This window comes from Canis lupus, chromosome 6, assembly GCF_048164855.1.
Source record: "Canis lupus baileyi chromosome 6, mCanLup2.hap1, whole genome shotgun sequence".
Lineage (NCBI taxonomy): Eukaryota > Metazoa > Chordata > Mammalia > Carnivora > Canidae > Canis > Canis lupus.
Window position 1 is genome coordinate 2,439,975 of NC_132843.1, and position 26,544 is coordinate 2,466,518.

General features: G+C 56.4%; 1 protein-coding gene across 2 annotated transcripts in view; it reads right to left on the reverse strand.

Annotated features, from left to right (window-relative positions):
- Positions 1-26,544, reverse strand: part of MYO5B (myosin VB) — a 332,497-nt gene that overhangs the window by 44,393 nt on the left and 261,560 nt on the right. For both annotated transcript variants that reach the window (XM_072828573.1, XM_072828572.1), the window contains exons 18-22: positions 22,023-22,134; positions 18,904-19,115; positions 17,081-17,237; positions 15,180-15,419; positions 8,290-8,520 (exon numbers count right to left, since the gene is read on the reverse strand). In XM_072828573.1, coding sequence (XP_072684674.1) covers positions 8,290-8,520; positions 15,180-15,419; positions 17,081-17,237; positions 18,904-19,115; positions 22,023-22,134 — 952 coding nt within the window. The remainder of the gene's footprint in view (positions 1-8,289; positions 8,521-15,179; positions 15,420-17,080; positions 17,238-18,903; positions 19,116-22,022; positions 22,135-26,544) is intronic.

Below are 26,544 nucleotides of genomic sequence, written 5' to 3' on the forward strand. Positions count from 1 at the left end.
AATAATTTTTTTTTTTAAAAAGACAATTACAAATGTTAGTGAGGACGTGGAGAAATCAGATTTCTCATATGCTGATGAAACAAACCAATGCAGCAGCTTTGCAAGTCCCTTGAACGTTACATTTTAACCCAAGATCAACAAATTCCTAGGTTTGCAAGAGGACTGATAAAATATGGTTATGTTCACATGACGAAATACTGTTTAGCAATAAGAAGCAATAAAGTACTAATCTACGTTACAACATGGATGAATCTGGAAGACACGAGATGTGAAAAAGGCCAGTCACAAAAGTCACACGCAGTACAGTTCCATTCGTAGTAAATATCCAGAATAGGCACATCTAGAGGCAGAGAGCAGGTTAGTGGTTTTGCCTAAGGCTGGGACTGGGATGGGAATGGGGCAGGGGGAACGTGGTGTGACTGTTAACAGATACAGAGGCTGCTTTTTTTGGGGGGGGGGAGGGGTGACAAAAATATTTAGAAATTACACAATGTGGTAGTTGCAAAACTTTTTTTTCTAAGTCACTGAATTGTATGTTTTAAACAGGTAAACTCTAGTATGTGAATTATATTCAATAAAGCTCCTAAATAACCATTCCACAAATACACCAACCTGCTGAGCACAATACCCTGTGTTCAATGTGTTAAAGGATAAAAAGAGGGGCCTAAGGCAGGCTCCCAGGTTTGGGTGTGAGTCTTCCCCATAGGTTCACCTCCGAGACCAGCAGGTGGCTCCCAGTTCAAGGCCTCACTTCCGGCTATTTGGGTCATTTCCTAATCCCCCTGGAAGGGGGGGGCACCACTGCCAGCCTGCATCCAACGAGTCCCGAGTCCCGGAGGGGACAGGGGGCTGAGGCGAGAAGACGACTTCCTGGGACCACCTCCTGGGAGATCCCTTGTGGACCCACCTGCACTCCTTTCAGGGAAGCACCTTTGATCTCTGCCAGAGCCCCGAGACTGTGAAGGGCAGAAAGCAGCCCCGGGGACGCCGGATCTGGGGCAGACACCTTCCCCCACGGCTAAGTTCCCAGGATTGTTGAGTCTGGTCAAGGTCAGCCTCCGGAGCTGGGGTCCAAGTGCAGCTCCCCAGTGCTCAGCATCGTGTGAGAAGGCTTGGGAGAGAATTCCAACAAGACGGGTCCAGGACTGAGGTCCACCTGCCCCCTGCTCCCCAGGGAGGCAGTGACCCCTCCACCCCCAGGCACCTCGCTGCTCAGGGACTGACGGACCCACACGGGGCTTGCACTCCAAGGCTCCACAGGGAGAGTTGCAGATACACGGTACCACCCAGGCTCCAGCCCGCTCTGACTCTCTCCCCAGCAGCCCTGACACAGTCCCACGTCATGTCCTGGCTCAGACTTTTCAACAGCCTTCAAGATGCGGCTCCAAATCACAACCTTCTGGGAAACCATCCCTTCTCCACCACACGGTGTTGCTGCTTCTCATTCTCTACGTTCGGTGGCCTCAATCTCTAGTGGCCTCAATCACCCAAGCTCCCCGGGGGTGTCACACTCAGAGTTCCTGGGACAAGCTCATGAGCAGTGTGGGGTCACCCTGGCAGCAACCTGGCTACCCTGCAGGGCCCTTGCCTGCCGTGCAGGTGATAAACCCCATGGTGGACACTCAGGCCGAGGGGCACCCTCTGCCTCCCTGCGGGCCTCAGATGAGAAAAGGCTGGTAAAATGGTATGTGCCAGGCACTGGTAGCACTGAGCTGCTGACACCAACAAGTTAGTGCGTATGACACTGGACGCAACTAATGAATGACCGCGGAGACTGTGGCCCAGTGCAGTGGGCAGGGCCAGGTAGAGAGCGCAGCAGCAGTGCTGTGACAGCTGCACCTACCACGCTCACACTCGTGCTTGCCCCAGGGCTGACACCAGACAAAGCCATTGCCCACCTACCAGATACTTCCCAACACGACTCTGCCAGGAGCTGGGGACGCAAAACACCCTGCATTCCAGGCAGCTGGCTCTGAGTGCATCCCCTCACGGGCGCAAGAGACAGGTACACAGCAGCAGCAAACCCGTGAGGCCCGCACCAATTCCTCCAGGCTGGGCTCCAGGCCTTGGCACTACTGCTGCACTCGGCCGGGTAATTCCTCATCATCAGCAGGGACTGCTGGCCCCTTCTCACGAGATGCCAGTCACACTGCTCCCACCACATAGCTGTGACCCCCAAAGGGTCTCCGGACATGCCCAAAAGTTCCTTGTAGGCAAAACTGCCTGTTGTTGAGAATGGCTGCTGGGAGGACATGGAGCATGAACAGAGCTAACGAGGGACGGATGGGGGCTCTGCGAGGTCCCAGGGCAGTGGGCTGCATCAAGCAGATGTGTGGATTCGTCGGCAGCCTGGGAGCTCTGGGTGGAGGAGGACCCGGTGCAGAGGGGGAGCAGGACAGCTGTGCGGTGGTACGTGGGGTGCGGAAACAGGACCCAGAAAGGACAAGGCTGGGGACAAGGAGAATTGGAGAAATGGCTTTACCCCCTCTGTCCTTGGGTGAACTCCACTGCACACACCTCTCTGAATATGGGCTGCGGGGGGCCCAGCTTCTTCCCGCCCTCGGCTTTCCACCTAAGCATTGCCCTGTTCCCCCTGCTGAGCTCTCCGCTCCCTTCACCGGGGTTTCTCCTCTTGGTGTCCAGGCTCCCTTGCTGCTCCACCCCCCCCCAACAGCACTGACAGTTGGTGGCCACCGTTGTGCAATGGGACACAACATGCCCAGCCAGCAGGATGGGCCTGCCGCTGCCACTGAGGCTGGACCTGCCACGTCTATCCCTGGAGTGTGCTCTGTGATCACGTAGCTCCACGGAGGTCACCGTGATCGGGGACACGAGCCGCCCACATAGCCTGAGTGCCAGAGCTGCACTGCTTCCCTCTGGCTCTGATCACAGGGGTGGGCCTCTGAGGAAGCTGCATTGTGGCTGTGAGCCCTATGTCCAAGTGCCCCGGGGAGCTGTGCTTGCCTTCCTGCCCGCACTCCAGCCCTTCAGTCCTGAGGACACTGACCCTCACGTGTCTCCAGGCACGGCCGGCCCTCCAGGCCTCCCGCTCGTTAGCACAATGGGACTTTGCTGGCAGGTATGAGCCTCTGCAGCTATGTGGCCTCCCTTCTGGGAAGCGTCAGGGATGCAGGCTACAGGGAGGGACGCCCAACCCCGACGCTGGCCACTGCGTCCCTCTTGCATGTGATAACCACCACCTGTGCTAGGGCTGGGGACTCAACATCTTTCAGTAGCTCCAGTTCTCTCTTGGGCTGAGGTGGGGTGGGGGCGAGGGCAGTATGACCCGGAGGGTCTCCTACATGGGACTTAGGGCAGGTCATCATAACCGACACTGAGGCTGAATCCCAGCACCATCCAGCTAACTGAGACCCTTAAGTTAAATGAAACAAATACCCAGCCTCATGCTCAATAGCTGCCTTTGCTGAGCCATCGGGTGCCCCTCAAAGACAGTCGTTAAGAAAAAAAAAAAAAAAACCACCCACTGCCCTTACTAGTTAATCTTTATAATACGAGCGCAGCTCTGAGCTTTTGGCTTTGTCTCCTTTCAAGCTGGGTATTTATATTGTAGAAAGAGCCAAGAGCAAGGTTTCTAGAAGAAAACTGCTGGACGAACTTATTGGACAATGCCTATCAGAAGAGTCTCACATGACTGCCGCTCTGTCCTGGGGCCTCTGTCCTCAATGCTGCGCACAAACTGTCTGGGAGACAGTTCCACGCTCGGCCCTGGGCAGTGACAATGCTAGTTCTGCAAAGTCTCGACACAGCTTCTTGTCTGTTCTGAGAGTAAGGTTAGTAGGAAGACTATTTTACAGGGGAAGTTATCTAGTCAGAGGGAAAGGGGTCTAAGCAGAGGAGAGAGAGAAGGGAAGAACAGACCATGCAGAGGGTACTGTGCACCGAGTAATGTGCAGAAATAAAACTGGAACTCACATGGGATACATGTAGGTACCCTCAGTATTTGCTTTTAGGGAAACCAAGGCACAGAAAAGTTAGAGACCTTGCCACAGGCCACACAGCCAGGCAGGGGTATAGCTGGCCCTTGCCCTGTGCAGTCCAGGTGCAGGCTCAGCCGTTAAGTACTATGCTACCATGTGTCCCGACAGTCCAGGAGGCCGACACATGAAGGATGGCGATGTCGAAGGTCCGTAGCAGGCCACACGTGACTGGTCCCCACGGCAAGAGTGATAGGAAGATGCTCAGGGTAGGAGAGCACGGTGTGCCTAGGTGCCTAGGGTAGAGTTGTTCCTCTCCCCAGATGCTTCATGGCTAACGTCACTGTCAGGGTCAGGGGGCTCTTCCCGATCTGACCCCACTATACCTCGCTGACCTCAGCACCCCCTGCCTTCCCTGTTGCTCAGTCACTCTGCTTCCTGCTGCTCGTGCCTGCCCAGCCTACTCCCACCTCAGGGCCTGTGCACGTGCTGTTGCCCTCATCACCTGCTTATGGCTCATCCTCACCCCACTCAGGCGTCTTCCAGGGAGAAGTCTCCAGCCACCACAAGCCAAGCCTCTCCCTGTACCCGGAGGCTCCTCTCTATCCCCTTTCACTCTGCTTTATTCTTCACATGCATGATGGATAATTCGTATTTGATCCCCATCTGTGTAATGACCCCAAATATTTGAGCTCCATCAGAATATGAAGGACTTTAAAAAATTGTTTCCTTTTGCCCCGGGGAGAGCCTGGTAGCTGACAGGCAGGCACCCCATGAGCGTCTAGTCAACAAACCAAGGCCTGCACTTCAGGATGTCTTCAACACCACTGTGTCCTCCACCATTGGTGTGGGGTCCTCATTCCAGCAACCACCAGCCTGGAGCTGTGGGAATGCAGCTATGTCCTGGTCGACCAGAGAAGACCTCTCTGCACCTTTGGGGAAAGACTCGGACACCCCATTGTGAGAACCCCACTATTCCCCAGGTCCCATCTCTCCACTTCTACTTGGAAAAACCTAAGACCTTCACACTGGGCCTACCTGAGGTAACCATCCCACGGTGGTGGGCGGGCGACAGAGGACATGGTACGACTCAGCCCCACCACTGAGCGCTCAGGCCCCAGGGGCAGCTCTTCGTCTCTCAGGTGTCAGGGACCCAGGCTCAGAGCCAGGCCACTGGCTGGAGGTGGCTCTTCCCCAGCCACCTGCAGCACTGCAGCAGGCCAGGCCTCACAGGCGCTGACTGTGGATGACGAGCCATGGCTGCGCATCAAGGGCGGCCCTGGGCACCCCCACTCTCAGCAGGACACAGGACGGCTCCTCCGACAAGCCAACGGCGCTGCACGACAGCTGGTACGGGGTCACAGCTAGAAGAGACCCCACCACACAGGATACAGGTGGTAAGGCTGAAGGCCTGGGGCAGCTGCCCTAGGGGGCGAGTGGGAGGAGCCCCTGCATGGGGGTGAGTAGGGGGTGAGCCCCTGGGGCTGTGGCCACAGCAGCCAGCTCCTGCCCCTGGGGGCCCCAAGCCACGTGGCCCCAGCCAGGCCATCAGCAGCAGGGAGCCCAGAGCCCCCAGGATGCCAGTTCCAGTACTGCACCTGCTGACGGACAGCGAAGCGGTGATCAGCATACCCTCACAGCACTGCCACCGGCTCCTCCATCCTGCTTGGGGCACCGCAGCCCCTGGACCAGCCTGAGACCAGCTGTCTGGTTACGCAGTTGTCAACGTTGGACACGGCGCCTCTGAGGAGCATTGAACCCTGGCCAGGCACCAAAGATGGAGAGCGGAGGCCAGCGTCTGCCTGCTCACGGCCGCTGGAACCTGAGGGCCGTGAGGACCCTGGCGGCAGTCATCAGCTTCCCGTTGTTTCTTGCACACAGGCGGGCAATGCACCTCACACGCTGCCTTAGGCCACCGTCTTCTCCTGCTACTGGCTTGGGAATCTGCTTATATCATGGAGTCAAAGAAGGTGCATTTCTCTCCTGCTTCTGTGCCTGTTGTTCTCTCTCTTGCAGCGTCTGTGAATCTTTTTTCCTTGGCAGTTCCAAGCTCTCATAGTATTTAACACACTAGCTCAACACACTCCCAGGATTTTTTTTTTTTTTTTTTTTTTTTAAGGAGCAGAGGACAGAGCCCTCCTGTCTGTTTTTCCTGCCTATGGAGAGTTTCCTGCTATAAACCCTCAGGCTCCCTTGGATCAAGACGGAGACGTTTTTGGAGCCCTGTGTCCTCAGACCACCATGCCCACGGAGAAGCTGGTAAAGAGACGGGGGGCTGAGGAGTCTCCGTGGGGCAGACACAGGAGACACCCAGGTTCTGTGAATCTGCTGGGTGAACAGACATCCCACATGCGTCATCTGACCTGTGAGCATGTGCAGGGAACCTGCCTCCCTTTTTCTCCCGGGGTCACCAACCTCAAGGTCTGCAGTTCTCATCCCGGCATCTTCTCTGCCTTTGGATCCCAGCACCTTGTTTCTCGTGCACACAGAGGAGTGACTGTCCAGCTGTTCCCACAGCCAGGAGACCCCAACGGTGTAGTTCCACTGTCTGCTGGTTACCGGCTTACAGCTATATTTTACAGGAGCCTCCCAGTCCCACTTGCTTCCTCCCAGAGAAGGAAGCCACGTCAGGCCTCATGGACGGGTTTGCCTAGGTGACATCTCGGGGCGGAAGTTGCTCCTCTTCTGGGCCAGGGGCCGCCTGCACTGGAAGGCCCACTGTATTCACCACCTAATCCCCACGTTGGGAAGTCCCTGGGATGGAGAAGGCAGTAGCCGGTGGCACAGAGGCCCTGCCAGGACACAGAAAGCATGTAGGCAAGCTCCAGGTGAGTGGGCTCCGTGGGCAACATCTCAGACCCAGTCTGCATGCTGCTCAGCTGTGCTGGGGCTCAGGCTGGAGAAGGGGTGGGGCCAAGGGAGAGGGGAGCACTGCAGAGCAGGGCTGGGGCCTCTCCTCCCTAGAACCACCAAGTACCACCTCACACTGCACAGGCATTGGCCAGTTTTGACGTCCAGAGGCATGAGAGGTCATTTACACTAAGGCAAACGGACAAGGGCACAAAGGCCAGAAAGCTTTCCCACAGGCACTGGGTAACGGCAGACAGGGAGAAGACCTACCTTCCAATGCTGACCCTACAAAGCTTTCTGAGGTGTCATGTAGCCTGCTCTAGTTTTTTAATTTGAGATCATGCAAGCAAGTGTGCACACACGCGTGCATGGAGGAGGGCAGAGGGAAAGGAAGAGAATCTCAAGCAGATGTCATGTCGAGTACAGAGCCCGACAGGTGGCTCACTCTTGACCCTGAGATCATGACCTGAGCTGAAAGCAAGAGTCAGACGCTCAACCCACTGAGCCACCCAGGTGCCCCAGCCTGTTCTATTTTTTTTAAGATTTATTTTAGAGAGAGAGCAAGTGAGCATCCTGTGAATTGGGGGAGGGGCGGGAGGAGAGAATCTCCCAGCAGACTCCAGCATGGAGCTCGATCCCACAACCCATGAGATCATGACCTGATGCTTAACCAACTGAGCTGCCCCAGTGACCTCTGCTCTAATCTTTAAATGCTGAAAGTCACTCCTATGTCAGGAACAGTGACTCCTTCCCTAACTAGATGCTCAAGCCTTTGTGACTGTCCAGGAACGGAGGCACTAAAGGAGCGGGCCAGGCGCCACTGGGCCCGGGATGTGTGGGCTGCTGCAGAGACGCAGGGCAAACGACCGAGTCCTGTGTCCATGGAAGGCTCTCCCTGGACGTGGCATGTCCCTGGTTTGAACAGTTAGTTACCTTGAGGGAAGAGAAGGAAATCCCTACACCCTGACTTTTGAGGTGGGGCGTGAGGGTGACCTGGGAAGATCTATCTTACGAGGCAGAGAGAAAACCTGCGGAGCGTGCCAGCCGGCATGGCTGAGTTGGGCTGGAGCCGTCAACACCGAAGGCAGAGGTGACTTCACCAGAGCCCAGTTGCTGTGAGTGGGGCTGTGGGTGCCTCCATCCCTGCAACATGAAGGAGAAAAGCCTCTGCCCCATGTACCACGCTGCTTGCTATAAAGGACCAGGCCACTGGGCAGACTCTGTGGCTGCCCTAGGCTATTGGACACAGGCCTAGAGGCTCTCACACACACTCCTTCCAAGGGAGGCTGCCCTGTTCAGTGAACACCAACATGTCATCAACGCTTGTTTGGTGAACGGCCACCTGTTCACGTGGTCCCCATAGCATTGGCACTGTGTCCGGGTGCAGAGAGACAGCCAGTGGGTGGGCACAGGCCCCAGCAGAGCCCATAGTGACTTACAGCCGAGGAGGATGCTGCCCTTTGAGCCGGCCCACTGCCACGCACTCCCACGGGCCTTCACGTACCTTTCTGAGCTCGTCCTTCTCCCTGGTGTGTGTGTCCTCCAGGACCTTGCGCTCACAGTGGGCCCTCTGGAGCTCAGCCCGCAGGTTCTCGACCTCCTCCTGCAGCCTCAGGCCACCGCCCCCCTGGCTCTGATGGTACTGGGCCAGCTCCTTCTTTAGCTTCTCCACCTCCGTGGCGTGTGTGGATGTGGCCACCGCCAACTGCTCTGACAGCGACTTGAACTCTTTGTTCTGCGGGAGCACCAGCAAAGAGTGGGGGCGGGGGTAGGAAGAGGGGAGGACAAGGAGACAGGGGCAGGGAGAAAACACGAAGGCGATTAGAAGAGGAACTCTGCAGTGGAGGACATCTCACAGTCGCTGCATGCTGAGCACCCTCCTGGGGCCCCTGCTCCCCACCCCTGGACCCTCCTGTGAGCCGAGGAGCAACACCTCAAGGGGAAAATGCCAGCGCCGAGGCGAGAGGCCTTAGCGAGGGCAGCCGACTGCAGTTGGTCTCCGACGCCCAGCCGGCTGGCCCTCACAGCCACCTTGCAAGTCGTGGGAAGGACCAGGGCCTTCCCGGGTTGGGCCTCCCCGTCTCCGGACCTACCGGCACAAAGGCTGCAACCCCATTGCCAGCTCTGACACGGAGGACCCCTCTCAGCGGCTCCTCTTCCAAGGAGGCCTCCAGGGACCCCCGGGTGCCCACCGGCTCACCCTGTGACCCTCTGACTCCACAGCCGGCACCCCACGAATACGTCCGCGAGCGGCACCCTGGCCGGCCGGCGCAGGTTGGCTAGGGGATCGGGCGGTGCTCACGCGGAGGAAGCATGAGGACCTGGGGCCACAAGCTGGCGCCGCAGGAGGCAAGACGATCAGCCAAGGGGGACCAGCAGGCACAGTGAAGAGGGGGTTCTCGAAGTAACCAGCACACAGTCACTCATTCTTCATGGCCACCCGCGAGGGAGCTCGGGGACCAGGGCTGTTGGCTCAGACGCCAGCAAGGCCAGAGCATCAGGATTCCATCCTAACTTGCACCAGAAACCACACTTCCATGGGGAGCTGCGGAGAGTAGTGGAGAGCAGCCATGGGACCTGGTGTGATGCCATCTGCATGTGGGACCTCCAGAGAGACCTGCTGCTGGGCCCAAGGGGAACCCGGCCTGCTTCCACATCACGGGGTGGCTCCCCCTGCCATGCGGGGAATCTTCCACTTATGCCCTGGCCCACCTCATGTCTGGTCTGGCCGCCAGCCTCGCCTGATGTCACCACAAGGGACCCAGTCAGGGGTCCTCTGCTCAGGACGCTCCATCCTGTCTGCCCCCACCCACCCCCGCTCCACAGGTCGAAGGGTCTCTGCACAGGGGAGTGGGTTTAGGGAGGGAAGGTGTGATGGGTCACGTCAACCGTCACTGCAGGCAGCAGAGCTGGGTCAGATCACTGTGAGAGCAGGGCAGACCACTGGGCAGGGGGGGAATTGGAGCGGGTGTGGGATATGGAGGAAGGCACAAAACATGGTGGCAGCAAGGGGCACGGGCCCCTCCTGTCCCCCTGGAAGGATCTCAGGGAGATCCATGTCTTGCTGGTAGGCTGAGTCCAACAGCACTACACCATGGACAGAGGACACCCTGGGCCCCTCAGGCCTGGTAACATGTCCCAGGAGGCCAGCGCCTTACAGGTCCTGACATCCAGTGGACGTGGGGCCCAGGAAGTCGGGGATCTGGGGGCTGGATGCGGGCAGACCTGTTGATAGACCAGCTCTATCCCCCTCAGCTGTTCCGCCTCCCTGAGCCCCCGTTTTCCTGTGTGAAAGGGGGGGCCACATCAATCCTTCCTTGGAGTTTTATCAATGCTCAGGAAGATCTGGTGCTTTGTCAGCACCTGGCACCCAGCAAGCACCCAACCAACCCGGCTGCTCAGCTCTGCCAGGAGTCCGGGGAGACAGGCTCTGAACTCTCCGCTGGTTGTGGACACGGCAGGGAGACTCCTCACAGCAACACCTGGGCAGTTCGTTTTATCCACAGCCTCTAGAAGTGACCGCCAGGCCTCGTGGCAGCTGCAGTCCTCAGGCTCCAAAGGTATGATCCCAGAAAGGAAGACCCCGGAGGAGCCTGGCAGTCTCCTGTTTCACCCTCATGCCACGAAGTCTGCACCAGGTGTGCAGCTGAGCCTGATACGGGGGTCTTGTGGGATACCTGTCCTCTCTCAGACCCCAGAATCCCCCCTGCGATGTGGCTGAGCTCCTCAGAGTCACCTCTGTTGGTGTGACCGGTCCTGCTCCCGTGAGCCTCTTCCTAATACCAGTGCCAGGGGATTTGAGGACAGACCCCTATTCTCCTTGCACCCCTCCCATTCTCCACGGGGATGCTCACACTGCACCCACCACTGTAGGGCACATCTGCCCTCAGCTGCCAACAAGGAACCCGTGTGGGAAGGAAGTCGAGACTCCCTGTTGTTACTTTCTCAGAAGTTTGAGAACTTCTCAAAAGTTTGCTTGGTGAGATGTTCTTATGCCTGACATGTCTCCCCTACCTGAAAGATGTGGCATTCACCTGTCCCTCGGGCCCAGGGCCCCCAGCCCTCTGCTGGCCTCTGTGGCACTCCTGTGTGAACCAGAAAAAGCATCCCCTCCAGGAGCACAAGCTCCACAGAGTGCCCCCCCCCAGGTGGACACAGGTCCAGGAGTGCATGTGGAACAGAGGACACCTCTTCCTCCAGCGGTGATGCTCCAGGGCTTACAGAGGAGCAGAGCACAGGACAGTCTTCAGCCCCACCTGTCCCCATAGGCAACTATTCGTGTGCAGTGTACGACCTGCAGAACTGTATGGAAGAGGCTTCAAGTAGTTCCCAATGGTCTACAGACCCCTGGGAGACAGGGTGACCAAATCCTTGCAAGACTGTGCACATCATGAAAAATAACATGCTCCCCATGTGCTCCTAGCACGCGCTGGGGCTCACTATGGGCAGGCACTGTACTACCCAGGAGATGTATATTATATATTAGCTCATTCACTCCTCAAAATCCTATGTAGTACGGCTGATTAACATCCCCATTTCAGGGGCACCTGGGGGGCTCTGTTGGTAAGTGTCTGCTGTTGGCTCAAGTCATGATTCCAGAGTCCCAGGATCGACCGCCCACCCTGGGCTCCCTGCTTGGCCAGGAAGCCTGCTCCTCCCTCTACTCCTCACCCTTCTCATGTGCTCGCTCTCTCATATAAAATCTTAAACAAACCCCATTTCAGTTAAGAAAACTGAGGCACTGGAAGCCCTAAAACTGAATGATACTATTTCTCAAATGGACTTGGATGCTCTCAGGAATCAAAGTCTCAACTAATTGAACACATCTACTGAGTGTTATACTCCGCGTATGGAACCAGGCTGGGTCTGTGTGGTTCTCTCCTATTTTTTCAGATCAAACATTCAAACACAGTGTTGTCCTCATAAAGGTCTATGAAACTGGACCTTCATTATAAAAGAAATCATAGGTTTAACCAGCCCTCTATGTGTTGAGCTTGGATAAAGGCAGGATGGGAGGGAGCCGAGTTCACAGGCTACTTCATTTGGGCTGAGAGAGGTCACAGCCCAGGGGCAACATCACAGACACCAAGCAATGGCCCCGGAATGGTCATTGTGTTCACTGCTGGAAAACACTAGGAAGGATGTGGCTTAGGGTAACCCCAAGCTGGAAAACCCGCGGGAGAGTTGGCACCAGTGGCAGCTCCAACCCCCTAAACCGCTGTCTGAGACCCCATCTCCGTCTTCCAGTTGCCTCAGGAACTGGGTGCCAATTTTGCATCTTGTCACTTTAGCTGGTGCACGAAACCTTAGGCAGGGATTTTGGTGCTAAACTCACCCTGTTTTTATCCCTCAGTTTCCTCCTCTGAGGACTTCTCGCCATGGGGATAACCATGTAATCCTGTAGCAGAGCCTGGAGCTGGAACCGCTACTTGAGCCAAATCATCGTATCAGTGAAGTTTTGAGCTGGAAGTTACCTTAGACATCTTAGGCCAATCTCCTCGAAGCAGCTCAAGGCCCACTTGGAGGTCCAGCCATCAGCCCAGGCTGTCAGCCTGATTGCAAGTACACCTGAGACAGAACTCGGGACTCCATCCAGCCGGGGCTCTGCCCACTACCCCACACTGCTCTGGCAAATACCCAGGGCTCTGCTGCTGCCGCCTCCTCTCAGGAGGGGCCATGAACGTTCTGTGACCTGTCCCCCCCCCCCCCCACTATAATAGGCCAACTTGTCCAAGGACAATGCCACCTATAATGCAAAGGAAGTCAAACAAGAGTGGGGTCCTTCCCTGGATGGAGGAACCCTCACATCCAGACAGTCTCTGAACGTGCAGGAACCCTGTACTCTGGGGGGAGATGGCAGGGTTCTCCCTGCAATCACTGCCGACGGTCCATCCCAGGCACACTACTTATGAGTGGGTGACCTTGGGCAGGTTACTTAACCTCTGTGCCCCAGTTTATTTATTTATAAAAGATTTTATTTATCATTTGAAAGAGAGAAAGAGAGTGAGCAGGGAAGGGGCAGAAGGAGAGGGAGGCTCCCCGTGGAGCAGGTGCCTGACATGGGGCTCAACCCTGGGATCACGACCTGAGCCAAAGGCAGATGCTTCACCAATGGAAGCACCCAGGCATCCTGTTCCTCAGTTTATTAATTAATTAATTAATTATTATTATTATTTTTTAAATTCATTCATTCATGATAGACATAGAGAGAGAGAGAGAGAGGCAGAGACACAGGCAGAGGGAGAAGCAGGCTCCATGCACCAGGAGCCCGACGTGGGATTCGATCCCGGGACTCCAGGATCGTGCCCTGGGCCAAAGGCAGGTGTTAAACCGCTGAGCCACCCAGGGATCCCTGTTCTTCAGTTTAAAATGGGAATAGTATTATCTCCTAGGGTCATGGTGAGGATTAAATTGAATATACAGAAGCAGTGCCTGGCACACAGTCAGGCAGTGCAGGGAGGGGTCCAGGGAGGCGCCATCTAGTCCAGCCTCTGCACACAGGGCACCAGGCCCAGGGTGGGCAACACCTGCCACCACCCACAGATGTTTGCCAAGCAGGAAGCTTAAGGCAAAAACCTTTTTAAAAATAGGCTTTTAAAATCTGCTTCTCTTTGATGTTCCAGCACATGGGCCGTAAAATATCAGATTTATTTTTAACCTCTCGAGTTAACTTCAGGAATCAGCAAAGCCGATGAAGGGTGTGATTGCTGGAAACCAAGGGCCGTGGTGGCTGGCAGTGACTGGGGCTCCTAGGAGGCAGGGTGCAGTGTCACCGACAAAGCCTGTTCATCTAATCCACTAGACTTTACTCAGAAGGTCAACTGGAAAATTTCGACGATGCAAACACCTTCTGTGGTCAGTCATTCATGGCCACAATAACGATGATGTTGATGGTAATACTCCATGGTAGTTGGGTTTTTCAATGGCCAATCCTTTACCACTCCAGCCTCTCAAGGAAGACATACCTCCCCCCTCCCTGACCAGGCGCTGTCACTGCAGGCTGACCGGGGGCAGGTACCCCATGCCTCCTGCGCCTGTGGCTCCCATCTTGCTCTCTGCCAAGGCCCAAACAAATGAGGCTGCCTGGTGGAGGATGCGGAGCATCTTGTGCTTGTGTCAAGTTCCTGCAGCGCCCTGAACACCTCACACTCCTAGGGACCTGACCAAGGACCTGTCACTTGTGTGAGTGGCTGAGAAGGTGGCCAGGTGGGAAAAGGAAAGAGCCTAACCCTAATAGTGCTGACTGCCTCCCGGGCTCCTCAGTGCATGCCAGAGTCCTCACTGCGTGTTCAACCACTTACACTCCTTACAGACCCAGTGGCCCTATTTCATGGGTAAGAAAACTGAGGCTCAGAGGGATCAGGTCACTCAACTTTCAAGCAGCAGAGCTGAATTTGAATTGGAGGGATGCCTGGGGGGCTCAATGGTTGAGCGTCTGCCTTCGGCTCAGGGTGTGATCCCGGGGTCCTGGGATCGAGTCCTGTATTGGGCTCCCCGCAGGGACCCTGCTTCTTCCTCTGCCTGTGTCTCTGACTCTCTCATGAATAAATAAAATCTTAAAAAAATATATTTGAATTAGAGTCTTTCTGATTCCGAAACAAGCACCCTTCCCAGCACAGCAGAGGCAGGACAGCAGAATGAACACTCTAGAGCCGACAGGTGGGGTTCACATCGTGGCCTTGCCAGGGTTGCCTGTGTGACCCTCACCTGTAAAGAGAAGGACATGTTCCCCTTACGGGGCCTCTGTAAGGACGAAACACGCCAACAGATGGAGCAGCAGAAGCCTTGCACAGCTACACTACAGTCACGTCTCCAGGCGGCCACGATGCCGAGCTAGCGGAGCTGCTTCCTCTGAGCGCGGTCACCAACTGCCGTCAAGTCAGCACCACCAACCTACCCAACCACACAACCTGCTACCTTACAGTCCCGGAGGCCAGATGTGTCAAGGGATAGAGGGAGCTGTGCTCCTGCTCCGTGGGGCCCCACGGTCTTGCCTTCCTAGCCCTTGGAGGCCATATAAGTCCCCAGCTCCCAGCCTGCCTCACATCGACCCATCACTGGGCACTCTTCCGAGTCGGCCCCTCTTGCCGCCCTCTCACAAGGACCCTGGTGAGCACACCAGGCCCACCCAGGTAACCCAGGCTCGTCTCCCCATCACAAGACCCTTCACCACATCTGCAAAGTTCCCTTTGCCACAAGAGGTGACTATTCACAGGCCCTGGGGAGCAGGAAGCGAGCAACCCTGGGGGTGGCGGCCGTGGTACCTTGTCTGCTGCGTGGGGTGGCACCCTCAGGATGCCTGCACCTCCTCGGCCTCTGGCACACACTGTTCCCAGAGGACTTCCCTCAAGCGCACCCACCCCTGGGCCCCTGCTGGGAGCTCCCGATGCTGACCTGGTCATCGATCTTCCGCTGCAGCTGGACCACCTTGTTCTCCATGCCCACATTGAGGCGCTTCAGGTGCTCCGCTGAGCGGGCCTCAATCTTGAGGGCCTTCAGCTCCTGCTTGGCCTTGAGCATCCGGAAGGCACACTGGATGATGATGGCTGCACCCCGGAGCCGCTGGAAGCGCCTGCGTGCCATCCAGCCCCGCAGGTGCTTCTGCAGGATGGTGGCCTTGTGCTCCAAGAGGATCTGGCAGGAGACAAGCACATGCTGGCTGGGTTCACACAGTGGAACGGGACGAGGGGAGGCTCGCGTGCTGCCTGGAGGGTGGACAGTGAAGGCACGCAGAGACCGTGCCTCCCCAGGGCATGGGGCTTCCAGGCTATGTGTTCTAAGAGGCTCCACAGCAGCCTGTGAACCTGCAGAGAATCAGCCACTGAACTCCCATTTTTAGTTTGCTCTACTTGTCCCTCGGTTAGGGAGCCACAGGGTGAAACAGCCAGGTGGAGGGGCCTGGAGATGAACCTTCTGCCACCTTCCAATTCTATAGGCTCTGAGCCCCCGAGAACGCTGAGCCTGGGTGGGCGGTGGGATTCTCTAGTCAAGAGTCTGTAATGAGCCACAGACTTAGAGCTGCACACTTGGCTGGGAATTTACTCTCTCTTCTCTATCAAGTTAAAAATCATGCAGAATAAGAAATACTCTAACACCACCCTCGTGTCTGGTGTGTGTGTGTGTGTGTGTGTGTGTGTAAATGAGTGAACGAGCAACGAGCCCAGTGCTGTAGCTCTGAGGTGCAGCCTGGGTTCGCAGTGTGTGCCCCCCACGAGTCACCTACCCCTCCTGAGGACGGTGCGCAGAGGTCACCCACCTCCCAGGCAGGTTCACACACTTGGCCCCAGTGACCCGGGCGTCCCCCCATTATACCTGAGTACTCCCCCCATCTTGTGTGGGACTAGGTTTTGTTTTTCATGCTCCCTTCAGCATTGTTTTTTTTTTTTTTTTTTTTTTAAAGAAAATCTTACCTTCTCTGATCACAGAAAAATGTTCTTTTTAGGAAAAAAAGTGTTCTGGACGTTTCCTTCCAACCTGTCCCGCACCATAGCTTTGAGCTTTGGTGGTTCAGGGGTGCTGTGGTGGAACGGGGGTGCCCTGACCAGGGCTCCATGCATACTTCAGTGTCCTGGGAATAGTGGCCCGGCAGGGAGGCCAGGTGCCCCCCTTCTGACGTCAGCTGTTCACCCTTCGAGTGGGTGAGGTGAGACCCCGATGCCAACATCTCCCTTGCTCTCATGCCTCACTGAGCCCTGGACAGGTCAGCAGGTGCTGCCCCAACTGGACAAGCGCCCGTGCGGGTGACAGCTTCCCTGGCCCCTCAGCCACCCCAGGGGCACAGCGAAACATGCCCATCCTGCCCGCGAAGGTCACAGTCACCCTGCCTGCAGGTGTCTGTAGAGGAGATGAGCGCTGAATCCCTGGGCTGCCATCCCCAGGGCAGGAGGACATAACCCCCGAGCGCCTGAGGAAGGTTATGCACCCCTTCCCTACCTCATCTCTCCCCCGGTCCTGCCCCGGGTCCAGCATGCACACTGCCCACTCCCCTGGTTCTCGGGCCTTCAGCCTGTGGACAGCAGACAGTGGGACTTCCCAGCCTCTGTCATGGGTGGGCCACTTCCTGAGGGTCTCTGTGTATGTGCATTCACACCCGCACTTCTCCTGTGGGTTCCGTGTCTCTGGAGATACTAACGCACTACAGCTCATGGGACCGTGAAAAGATTCAGTGGGAGCAACGATGTGGAACCCCATAGAAGAGAGTCAGGGGCACCCCGTGACGTTCACGGTGGGGACCGTCTACCCGCCGCTGCTTTAGTCCTCTATCCACATGGGAGGCCCCTGGGGAGGCCACACACCTGCTGGTAGATCCTCCGCACGAACATGCCCCTTGCGAAGGCCTGGATGACAACGGCGGCCCCACGAACCCTCTGGTAGGCCTGGCGGGCCCTCCACATACGGCACTGCTTCTGGAGCACGATGGCAGCCCGTGTCCTCCGCAGGTGCTCAGCCAGCCTGGAAAGGGAGGGGCCCTGCTGATGTGGCCTCGAGGCCCCTGCGAGGCTGGCCTCTCCCTGCAGCCCTGCTGGGACTCTCAGGGCCCAGCTGGCATCAGCCCTCCACACAGCCATGCCATGAGGACTCGCGTGCCAGCCCTGAACGGCTCCAAAAGCTCCCTCCATGTGGTCTGTCTTCCCACAAACCTAAACTCAGTCTGGGTCTGAGCAGCTCCACAATGCCCCTGGGCTCAGTCCCCACTGGGAGCCCCAACTCCAATCTGGGCAGTCCCTGGGGACACCACGAGTTTACGCTCCTGCCCTATGCCCTGTCTCCGGATGTGCAAACCCGGGAGCCAGGTCTCCAACATGCTTGCCTGCGACACCTCAAGAGGGTCGAGCCAACAGGTGCTTGTATGTGTGCTGATGGCATAAACCCTTGCCAGGCCCGCACCCGCCTCCCCCTGCTTCCTCGTCTCCCTGCCCTTTCTGCTGTGACACATGGACACCCAACCTGCCTGCTTCGTGCCAATGTTCCCCTCCGTGCCCCCAGGTGGGATGGCTCAGCCTGACACTTCTCACCCACTTCAGGGCTTTGGGTGGCACCAGGCTCAAAGCGAAAAGGCCCTGGGAAACCATCCAGGAGAGCCTGTGGGGGAAGTGGGGAGGGGCCTGCGGCCCCACCTGCTGGAGTGAACCTGTGCAGTCGAGCACTTTCTCCCCATGCAGCCACCGGAGACACAAACTCCCTCAGGGAGAACATGGACCAACTTGGTTTCAGATTGTCGCCGGCTGCCAGCTAGGGTGAGCTTGCAGGTGCAGGCTGCTCTGCCGGGACCTGCTGGGTGGCTTGACTGTCCACAGCCACCTAGTGCGGATGCTGCTGACAGCTTTTCACCTCTATAGCTTCTGTTCCAGGGGGAGCACCTGGGTGGCTCCGAGGTCACCTCTGGTTCCATTCGGACAAGCAGCTCAGAGCAGGGATGGGAGGGCAGGCAGGGGCCAGCTTCGCGTTTACAGTACAGAGGATGCCTGCTCTGACATGTCACTCACAGGCTTTCTTTTTCCTTCAATATTGCAGCAGATATGACTCGATGGCCACTCCTCCAAGGTAACCCCCTTACGGGGAGAGCAGGTTGTGCGCTGTGGGTAGTCTGACGGGCACCATGCGCCATGTGCCCTCCCAGGGGAGAGGCTCACTCTGCTCTGGTGCCTCATGGGCCCAGGAGATCGGGGAGGAGGGGAAAGGTCTGCCACATGGAGCCGGGTGGGCACCCGGCCCCCACCCACCATGTTTACACAGGTCAGTCCCTAGCTCTGTGCAAGGACGCACAATGGGGACCTGGGGATCCCTGGGACCTTCCCGGCTCTAATTACCAAGTTCCTGAGGGACTGTGGGGGGGTCGGGGCTTAAACCACAATGCTCAGTGGAAGCTGTGAAAGGCGGGGTTTGTCTATCTGAAAGGCTACCCTGGGATTTGGGCAAAGGAAACACGGTGCTTTAGGGGCAAACCCAGCCCATCCCAGGTTAGTGCTGGTGGGATGGGGACAGACTACAGGGACGAAGAGGCTTGGAACTAGACTCAGTCCCCCAGGTGAGAAGTGCACAGGTGACAGGTGCCCAGTCTGCACATCCCCACCCCACACCCCAACCTGCCACCCAGATGGGCCCCAGCGTGGCTCACCTGCGGGCCAGGTGTCCTCGGCAGTACCTCTGCAGCGTTAAGGCCGCTATCTTCAGCCGGCGGTACTTCACCCTCTGAAGCCAGCCCCGGACCGTCTTCTGGATCATGATGGTAGCGGCCCGGAACCTGTCAGCCCGAAGCTTCTCTAGGTAGGCCACCTGGCCGGCCCGGAAGAAAATCTTGGTGCGGCCAAACTGGAACTTGTCAGGATCCTTTAGCAGGCAGGGAGGGGAGCACCAGTGAGGTCACCTGTGCTGCCCCTGTCCTCCTGTGCATGGTTCCCTTGCTAGAGCCCCTTGGATGCTCAGTCCCTCTAGCACCCACCGAGCACACCAAGTTCCCTCCACTAGATTCACGGCTAAGATGTCCGGGGCACAGCTGTGAACGGGACACCTGCCCTCAAGCAGCTGACATCACGGTGAGAGCACAAAAGGCAAAGTTTTCAGGTAGCGGTGAAGATCACGAAGACAGTAAAACTAGGGATGTAAGGGTGGGATGGGATGTTTAAACAGGATAATCATCCAGGAAGGCATTTCTGTGGACATGACATGTGAACAGAAATCTGAATAAACTGAAGGCAGGCAGTCCTAGGAAAACACAGAGGAAGAAAGTTCCAGAAGAGCAGGGAAGGGGCAGGTGTCCTGTGCCAGCCGAGAGCTACATATGTTTGCAGAGCAGGAGAGCCTGGTTCAGGGCAGGGGCGGGGTCGGCAGGGGGACTCAGCAGGGGTCCTGCAGCACACAACGGGACAGGAGGCCCCTGGTCACGCTCTGAGCATGGAAATGACCTCCTCGGGTCCTCTCAAAAAGATTTACCCTCAAATCACCACGCTGGTGCCTGCGTGACTCCAGATTGTAATGCTCCAAATAACTTTTATTTGGTTTCGATATTTTTGATACCTGATTTCTGCCTTAATTACAACTACTTGGGTTAAAATTAATTGCCTTTCCCTGTGCTTGCCCCAGATTAGGAACGGTGACCTGGCAAAGTGCCACGCACAAGCCCGGGACAGAACACCTGACCGCTCATGCCCCGTAACCGAGTCCTCCTCCTTGTAAATTAACTTCTGATTTTATTCACCGACACAAAGGCCACAGGCAGAAGCCACGAGCCAAGGCCTCAGGACAATGCACAAGGACATGTTTCAGGTCGACAAGTGGCTCTGAGGTAAGGCTGCACTATGGATGCGTCACACAGGACACCGCCAGGCCGCAGGTGCAGCGGGGTGAGCTGTGGGCCTGGCCCCCATCCTGGCCTGTCCAGGCCGTGGAGCCAACAGGCCCCCAGCGTACACTGGAACTAGCAGGCCTGGATCGGGTGGGGAGCTTCCCGGCAGCCTCGGCCCTGCCCTCAGTCACTGCCCACAGGAGAGGCTCCTGCTCAGGGCATGGGGGCCACAAGGCAAAAGTGGCTCGGCCCTTGTCATCAGCAGTGAAGCCTGGCTGCTCTGGCCTCCGCACAGCCAGGGTCTGGGGGTGTCCCGGTGGCCTGGGAACAGAGCACACATGCTCATTTCCTATTCCAAGACCCCTGTTTTCACAAGCGAGGATCCATCTGGGGCTTCCAGCTACTGCAGCCAAGTCACCTAGCCTATCAGTGTCCTTGAGCACATCTCCCACCACAGGTCCAGTTCTCCTCCCAGAACTAGCAGACTAGTCCCATGCCGACCCATCAGCGTCATCTCCTGGAGAACACCCTCCAAGGATCACAGACTACAGACACAGGAAGGAACCTCAGCAATCTACCCCGAGCCATTTTTTCTTCTTCCTCATGGATGGTAAAACCAATGTCTGGAATGGTGAAGCGGCATGCTCACAGTCTCACTGGGGACATCATGACCCAGGACCCTCTGGGCCAGCACCAGGCCCCTTGGGTAACAGCATCTCATCACCCCACTCAGGTCCAGAGGTCCCAGTGCAGCTGGGGCTCCCGGGAGACACTTGCTAATGCTCTGCTCTCCTGTCATGATCAAGGTGCAGGTGCCCATGACCTGACTCCCTCCGGCGAGGTCACCATCTCATCAGAGGTCAGCCACCCTGGAGGCAGGCAGCGGGTGTCATGCGCTTCTCCAAGCCTCACGGGGACCGCTCCAGGTTGGAGCACATAGAGGATGCCATACGTACTGGTGGAATGAAATTCAGGGGGAGGATAAAGGGCATTCCCACGATCCTGCAGGACATGTTCCCTCATGGAGTGGCCCCCAGCCCTCTCATGAATGAGGCTGTTAAGCACCTGTTGCCTGGCCCACGAGTCACCCACTTCTTTCCCAATCACCATATTCTAAAGGGCACTAGCACTTGCTTGGTGCTGGCAGGTGCCCCTCTAGGCCGACATTTGGCTTCTCCCTAGTATCACTGGTGACCAGCACATGTGGCCCCAAAAAGGGGGGTGGGTGGAGAAACAGGAAATACAAGGTCTCTAGAGAAGTCTTGAGGCACTGATTCCCAGCCCTTGCCCAGAAGGGATAATCACACGCGGTGACACTAATCAACGAGATGGGCTCAAGGGGGCGCTGTGATCCAGAATGCTTGGGGATGGGGGAGGGAGTTGTTGGGGCGGGCCACTGGTCCGCGGGCCACCTTGGGCAATTCCTATCAGCTTTCTACACTTCAGTTCTCTCATCTGTAAACTAAGGAATGATGCTCACATGTTCCTCATGAAGCACTAGGAGGATCAGATCAGGTAGAGGTAGAAGAAACAGGAAGGTGACTCCCAGGTGCTTCATAACCAGGAGCCCCCTCCCCCACCCTAGCCTGTCGCTTGTGCAGCCACCAGCACGAGCCAGGAGCTCCTGTGAGAGCCAGTAACAGTGCCAACAGCAGAATGACACCAGGATCCCTGTGATCCCAGGGCTCACAATTGTTTGGTGAAGTGACAACCCCTCAATCACAAGACACGGGGACAAATGTGGTAACGGAAGCGACAGGGAGCACAGTTGGCCGATTCAGGCCGGGGTAGCTGACTTGATGTCTGGGAAGTCAGGACGGGCTCATGGGCCAGAAAGCATCCTAGGAGGATGGGGGAGCCCAGGCTGACAAGCAGAGGCTGACAAGTGCCTTCCAAGCCAAGGACATAGCACACACCCAGGTAACGCAGCCTCCAGGGCATGCCCAGCTCACCTTGATGAGGCTTTCTAGGACAGACCTGCAGATGGCCTTTTTATCCGTGCTGGTAAGCTCTCTCTTCTTGACCAGCACCCGATACCGGTTGAAGAAGTCGTGGTAAGTCCACCTGGAGGGAGAGCAGGTGCATCATGAGACCTGTCCTGCCCTCCAGCTGCCTGAGGCCCATGGGCATCGCAGACAGTGCCCCACTGGGTCACGGCTGCAAGCTGTGCTCAGAGCAGGAAAAAACATCCCAGGGGCTGGTCTTCCTCCAACCCCTCGGAGAACTTTAGCATGTGACTGAATTATGTCATTGTGGGGGGCAGGGGAACAGGAGAGTTTGGCAGAGCCCTCCGGGACGACTGAGGCACAAAGTCGTGTCCCACCACTCACACACTTGAGTCTACCACAGTAGGTTTCACTCAGGATAGTCCACATTCCTTAGAGGAATGCAAGCTCACTGCGACAGAAATGTTCAGCAACTTGCATTTAAAAAAAGGGGGGGGGGGAAGAGCATAATAATCCCAGTGCCTTTTTGGTAAGTGCGCTCTGGGAGGTTTTGGAAGGGAATTGTGTTGAGGGCCAAGTCCGTGTCCTGGCCTCTGCCCAGAGCTCCACTTAAATGTCCTAAGGTTTTCGCTGAGTGGGGCTATTTGTTAGGTGGGCTCCGCTCCTCTCCTCTCCGAAGCTACACCCATTCACACGGATGCTCACGCGGACACTCCCAACTCTGGACCTGTGTTGTCACACGTTCTGTGTCAGCATGGGTCTGCTCTTAAGCGGCCTTTTTCCCAACCACATCCCTCTGAAGGCGAGCCTGGCCATCCGTCCCCGGGTCCTGTGTCGCCGGCAGCGGTGCGTGGTCAGCCCCGCTCACCACCCAGCGGTGCTGGGGGCACTGCACAGGCCCTGGCCCCAGGCACACCCGGGGGTCTCACCCCGCCTGCACATCCGTTAGGTGCTACCCGGAGGCTGAGCACCCACCGCCTCCCATTCCCCCCGGCCCAGGTGCTCGAGCACCCCCTCCCACAGTGCTAATGGGGTAGTAAACTTAGTCGTCCGCGTCTCTCCTGGAGCACGTGCACCTTTACACAGGCCCTTCAGAAGTTGTTCCCAAAGGCGGAGCCCTGTGGGGTGGCACGTACTCCTGGGGGGCTGGCTCTCCTAGAGTACCCCTCTTACGCCGAGCCAGCCCCCAGCACAGGCCCCCATCCCACTTCCTTCCCAGGCTGTTCTCCACACCCCCATGGGACGCAAGGGACACAGCTCTGGGCCTCTTGGCGCCTCTGTCACCACCTACCTGGCTGCAGGAACGATTTGTAACCCAACTCTGGGTGTCAGAGGGGCAAGTATGAGAACAAGTGACAAAAGGAACTTTATGTCCTCACTGTGTGAGATGGCTGGTTACAGGTTATACCTTTTTTAAAGACCGCTTTCCTGAGAAGACTCAAACACAGACTCCAATACAGGTACTCTTAGTATTGACGGCAGATCTCAGTACGTTTGCAAAGTCATGCAACCGTGCCCAGTGCTGCATTCCAGAACATATTCATAATCCCAAGCTCCTGTGCCCAGGATTAGTCCCTCCCTATTCTTTCCTCCCTTCCGGACCCCTGTGACAGCTAGCAGGCTTTGTTTCTATGTTTTTTGTTTTTTTGTTTTTTTTTAATTGAGACCGCAGAGTGCATGAGAATATGATCAGGGGAGGGGTGGAGGCTGAGGGAGCTCGATTCCTGGACCCCGAGACCATGACGTGACCGACGCACCTACCACCTGCCCAGGCACACTATGTGCATGCTGCTCACTTTCGAACTGTCACAGATGTAATGGCAGCCAGCGCTCAGCTCCAGCTGGCCAGGTGGTAGGTGGCCCTGTTCACGGGTTCCCGGCAGCACGTGCAGGTTCCTTCAGGGGGATGGATGAAGGTGGGGGCCCCTGAGGCCTGCTTCCCTTGTCAGGTTCCCCTCAAGTGGCAAGGGGGTCTATGAACCAAACCCACCAGAGGCAGGCCATTTCCAGTGCTGCAGGGGGTCTGCCCCGCGGGAGGCTGTCTCAAGGATAGCAGTCTGTATGACAGACGTCAGAAGTCCTGAGGTCTGAGCAGTCCTGATTCTGGAGCCTTGGGGCAGAGTGATGAAAAGCCACAGACTGGATGTGTGTTGTGTTTCTAACACACACACGGGCTCCTGGATTTCTCCCAGGCTCTGTCTGTCCCGATCCCCAAGATTTAAACACAGGCCGTTCTCTCTACCAGTACCTCCACGTGGGGGAAGATGCAGATGGCACTACGTGCACATACAAAAGGCTTTGTGGGGCCCGAGCCATCCCATTGCTTGTGCCTGCCCATTGGGAGGTGTGGGCTCCCCCTGAAGGCTGCTCAGCATGTCCCGTGTCACTTCCTGGTGGCACCTCCCTCCCCCCACAACAGTTACTTGTGTTCTTGTCTTATTTCTCCCCGTGAGTTTGCAATTTCTCTGGGGGATATAATCAGAGCACCATTTCGCTGGGCTAAAAACCCTAAATGGCTCTAATTGGAAGAACTCTTACTGCTGACAGTTCCATCACAGAGAGAAGTGACAGGTCCAAGGAAACGAGACAGTAGGGAGATGCGACTGCACACATGCCCAGGCCAGGACAGTACGTCGGAGTACAGAGGCCCATGCTGATGCGGACCAGCGGGGAGACCTCAGGCACGTCCTACACTTGCCCACATGGAAGTCTCCAGAATGGAGCATGCGTCACCCACCTCGTGAAGTACCTCCGACACTTTGGCCCAGGAGGTCATGGATGTGGAGTGTTCACCCAAAGCTTTCCACAAATCTAAGTTATTCTTCCCTCCGGCCTGATCCTCATGCCCTTTTCCTCACGAAGGCTTCGTTGAGCACCTGCTCCAGGGGGAGGCCCAAGACAACAAGCCACCCACCGAGGGGCCCAGGGCAGGTCCTCCCTCCGGGGCTACCAAGGGAGCATGCGGCCACCATGTGACATGCGCAGTATGAGTGTCCTTCAGTCAAGGACCCAGAATCAAATGTGGATCCTCTTTTCTGCCAGCCTCTGTGCTTTTAGAGATAAAGTCCTTGCAGGAAAGGCTCCCTCACTTGTACAAGAACCATCTCCCAAGTGAAGCTAAACAGAATAGGCGATGATTTTTCAAAAAAATAGAATTTCTTCACAGAACTTCTTGATTTGGTGGCGACACCTGGAGGTTTTTTGAGGTCACATGAAAATTGGGGAAGACCCCTCCACAGGACCACAGGTGTCCAGGATTCCCCCCAAAAGCACCCCACCACCACAGAATCCCTTCCTCTCACAGCATCTTTAACTGTTCCTGTCTCCATGTGGGATACAGAGCCTTGTAACCTCCCATAAAAGACAGTTTTTGTACAGGTGTTAGCTTCTTCACTGGACTCCAGCCTCTGCTGGCTGGGCTAGGATACACTTTTCAACTTCTCAGCACCTATCATGCTATCACTACACACAATCACATTTTAAAAGAATGGGTATTTTCCTGACCAATAAAATGGTTGGAATCGCAATGTTAAATCTTCTCATTCTATGGGTGCTTCTCAAAAATGGCACTGCTGGCCTTGGAGCAGGACAACCCTTTGTGCTCAGATGCACACAGAATATCTTCAGACTGTTCCCTACCACTTCATTCCTGGAGATAGGCAAAAATGTCCATGAATATTTCCAAAGTGTTCACTATAGAAGACAGTTCTAGCCCAAAGCCACCTTCCTGAGAACCACCAAGCATGCCTACCATCTGCCTCCACAGTGTGAGTCTGCTGCTTCCCTTCCTGCCCTTTCCACCCTCCTCAGGCAGCCCTGGACAGGTCCACGCCCTCTTGCAGGATGAGTGTGGTTCACTGGCCTGGATCTGTCTTAAGCCAATCCTAGGCCTGGCAGCTCTTCCATCTCACCTTGATGGTGGGAGAAGAGTGCCCATTCATGGTCTACTACTAGGCCCCCACTGTGGCTTCAGCCCTGGGCTCTATGGAGTTCTGGGGGCCTCAAGGACAGAATGCACACCCAGCCCTGCTGCTCTCCCTGGATTTGGACTCACAGGCCAGGGGCTTGGCTCAATATCTCAGACCTCACATGCCCCTGACCTGCTAGGGAGGCTTGCCCATCTGGTAGAAAAGTCACAGTTCTCTACCAGATGGGCAGACTTGGGTAGAGAAAGCCCAGGACCTATGATTCCTCCTGGTAAGAACAGGGAGATCAGATGCAAGGCTGGAAAGATGCTCCTTTGTAACAAGCTCCTCAGGCTCAAGACGGCATGTGGCAAACACATAGGGTGATGTTTGGTTGACCAAGTTCCCATCTAGAGCTTGGTAATGGACTAAACCATCTACATGTGGGAACATTCTAGAGAACACACCTCCCTGAGTGGTCCTCAGTGGATGAATGTGAACAGACGGGGCAGTTCTGTCGAAGTGGTAGCACTGTGCCCTCCCTTCTCCTGGATAGAGGCCCTCAAGGGGCTTTGGCTGGATAAGACAAATGCTAAGAGTCCCTCCAATGAGACCAGGGCATA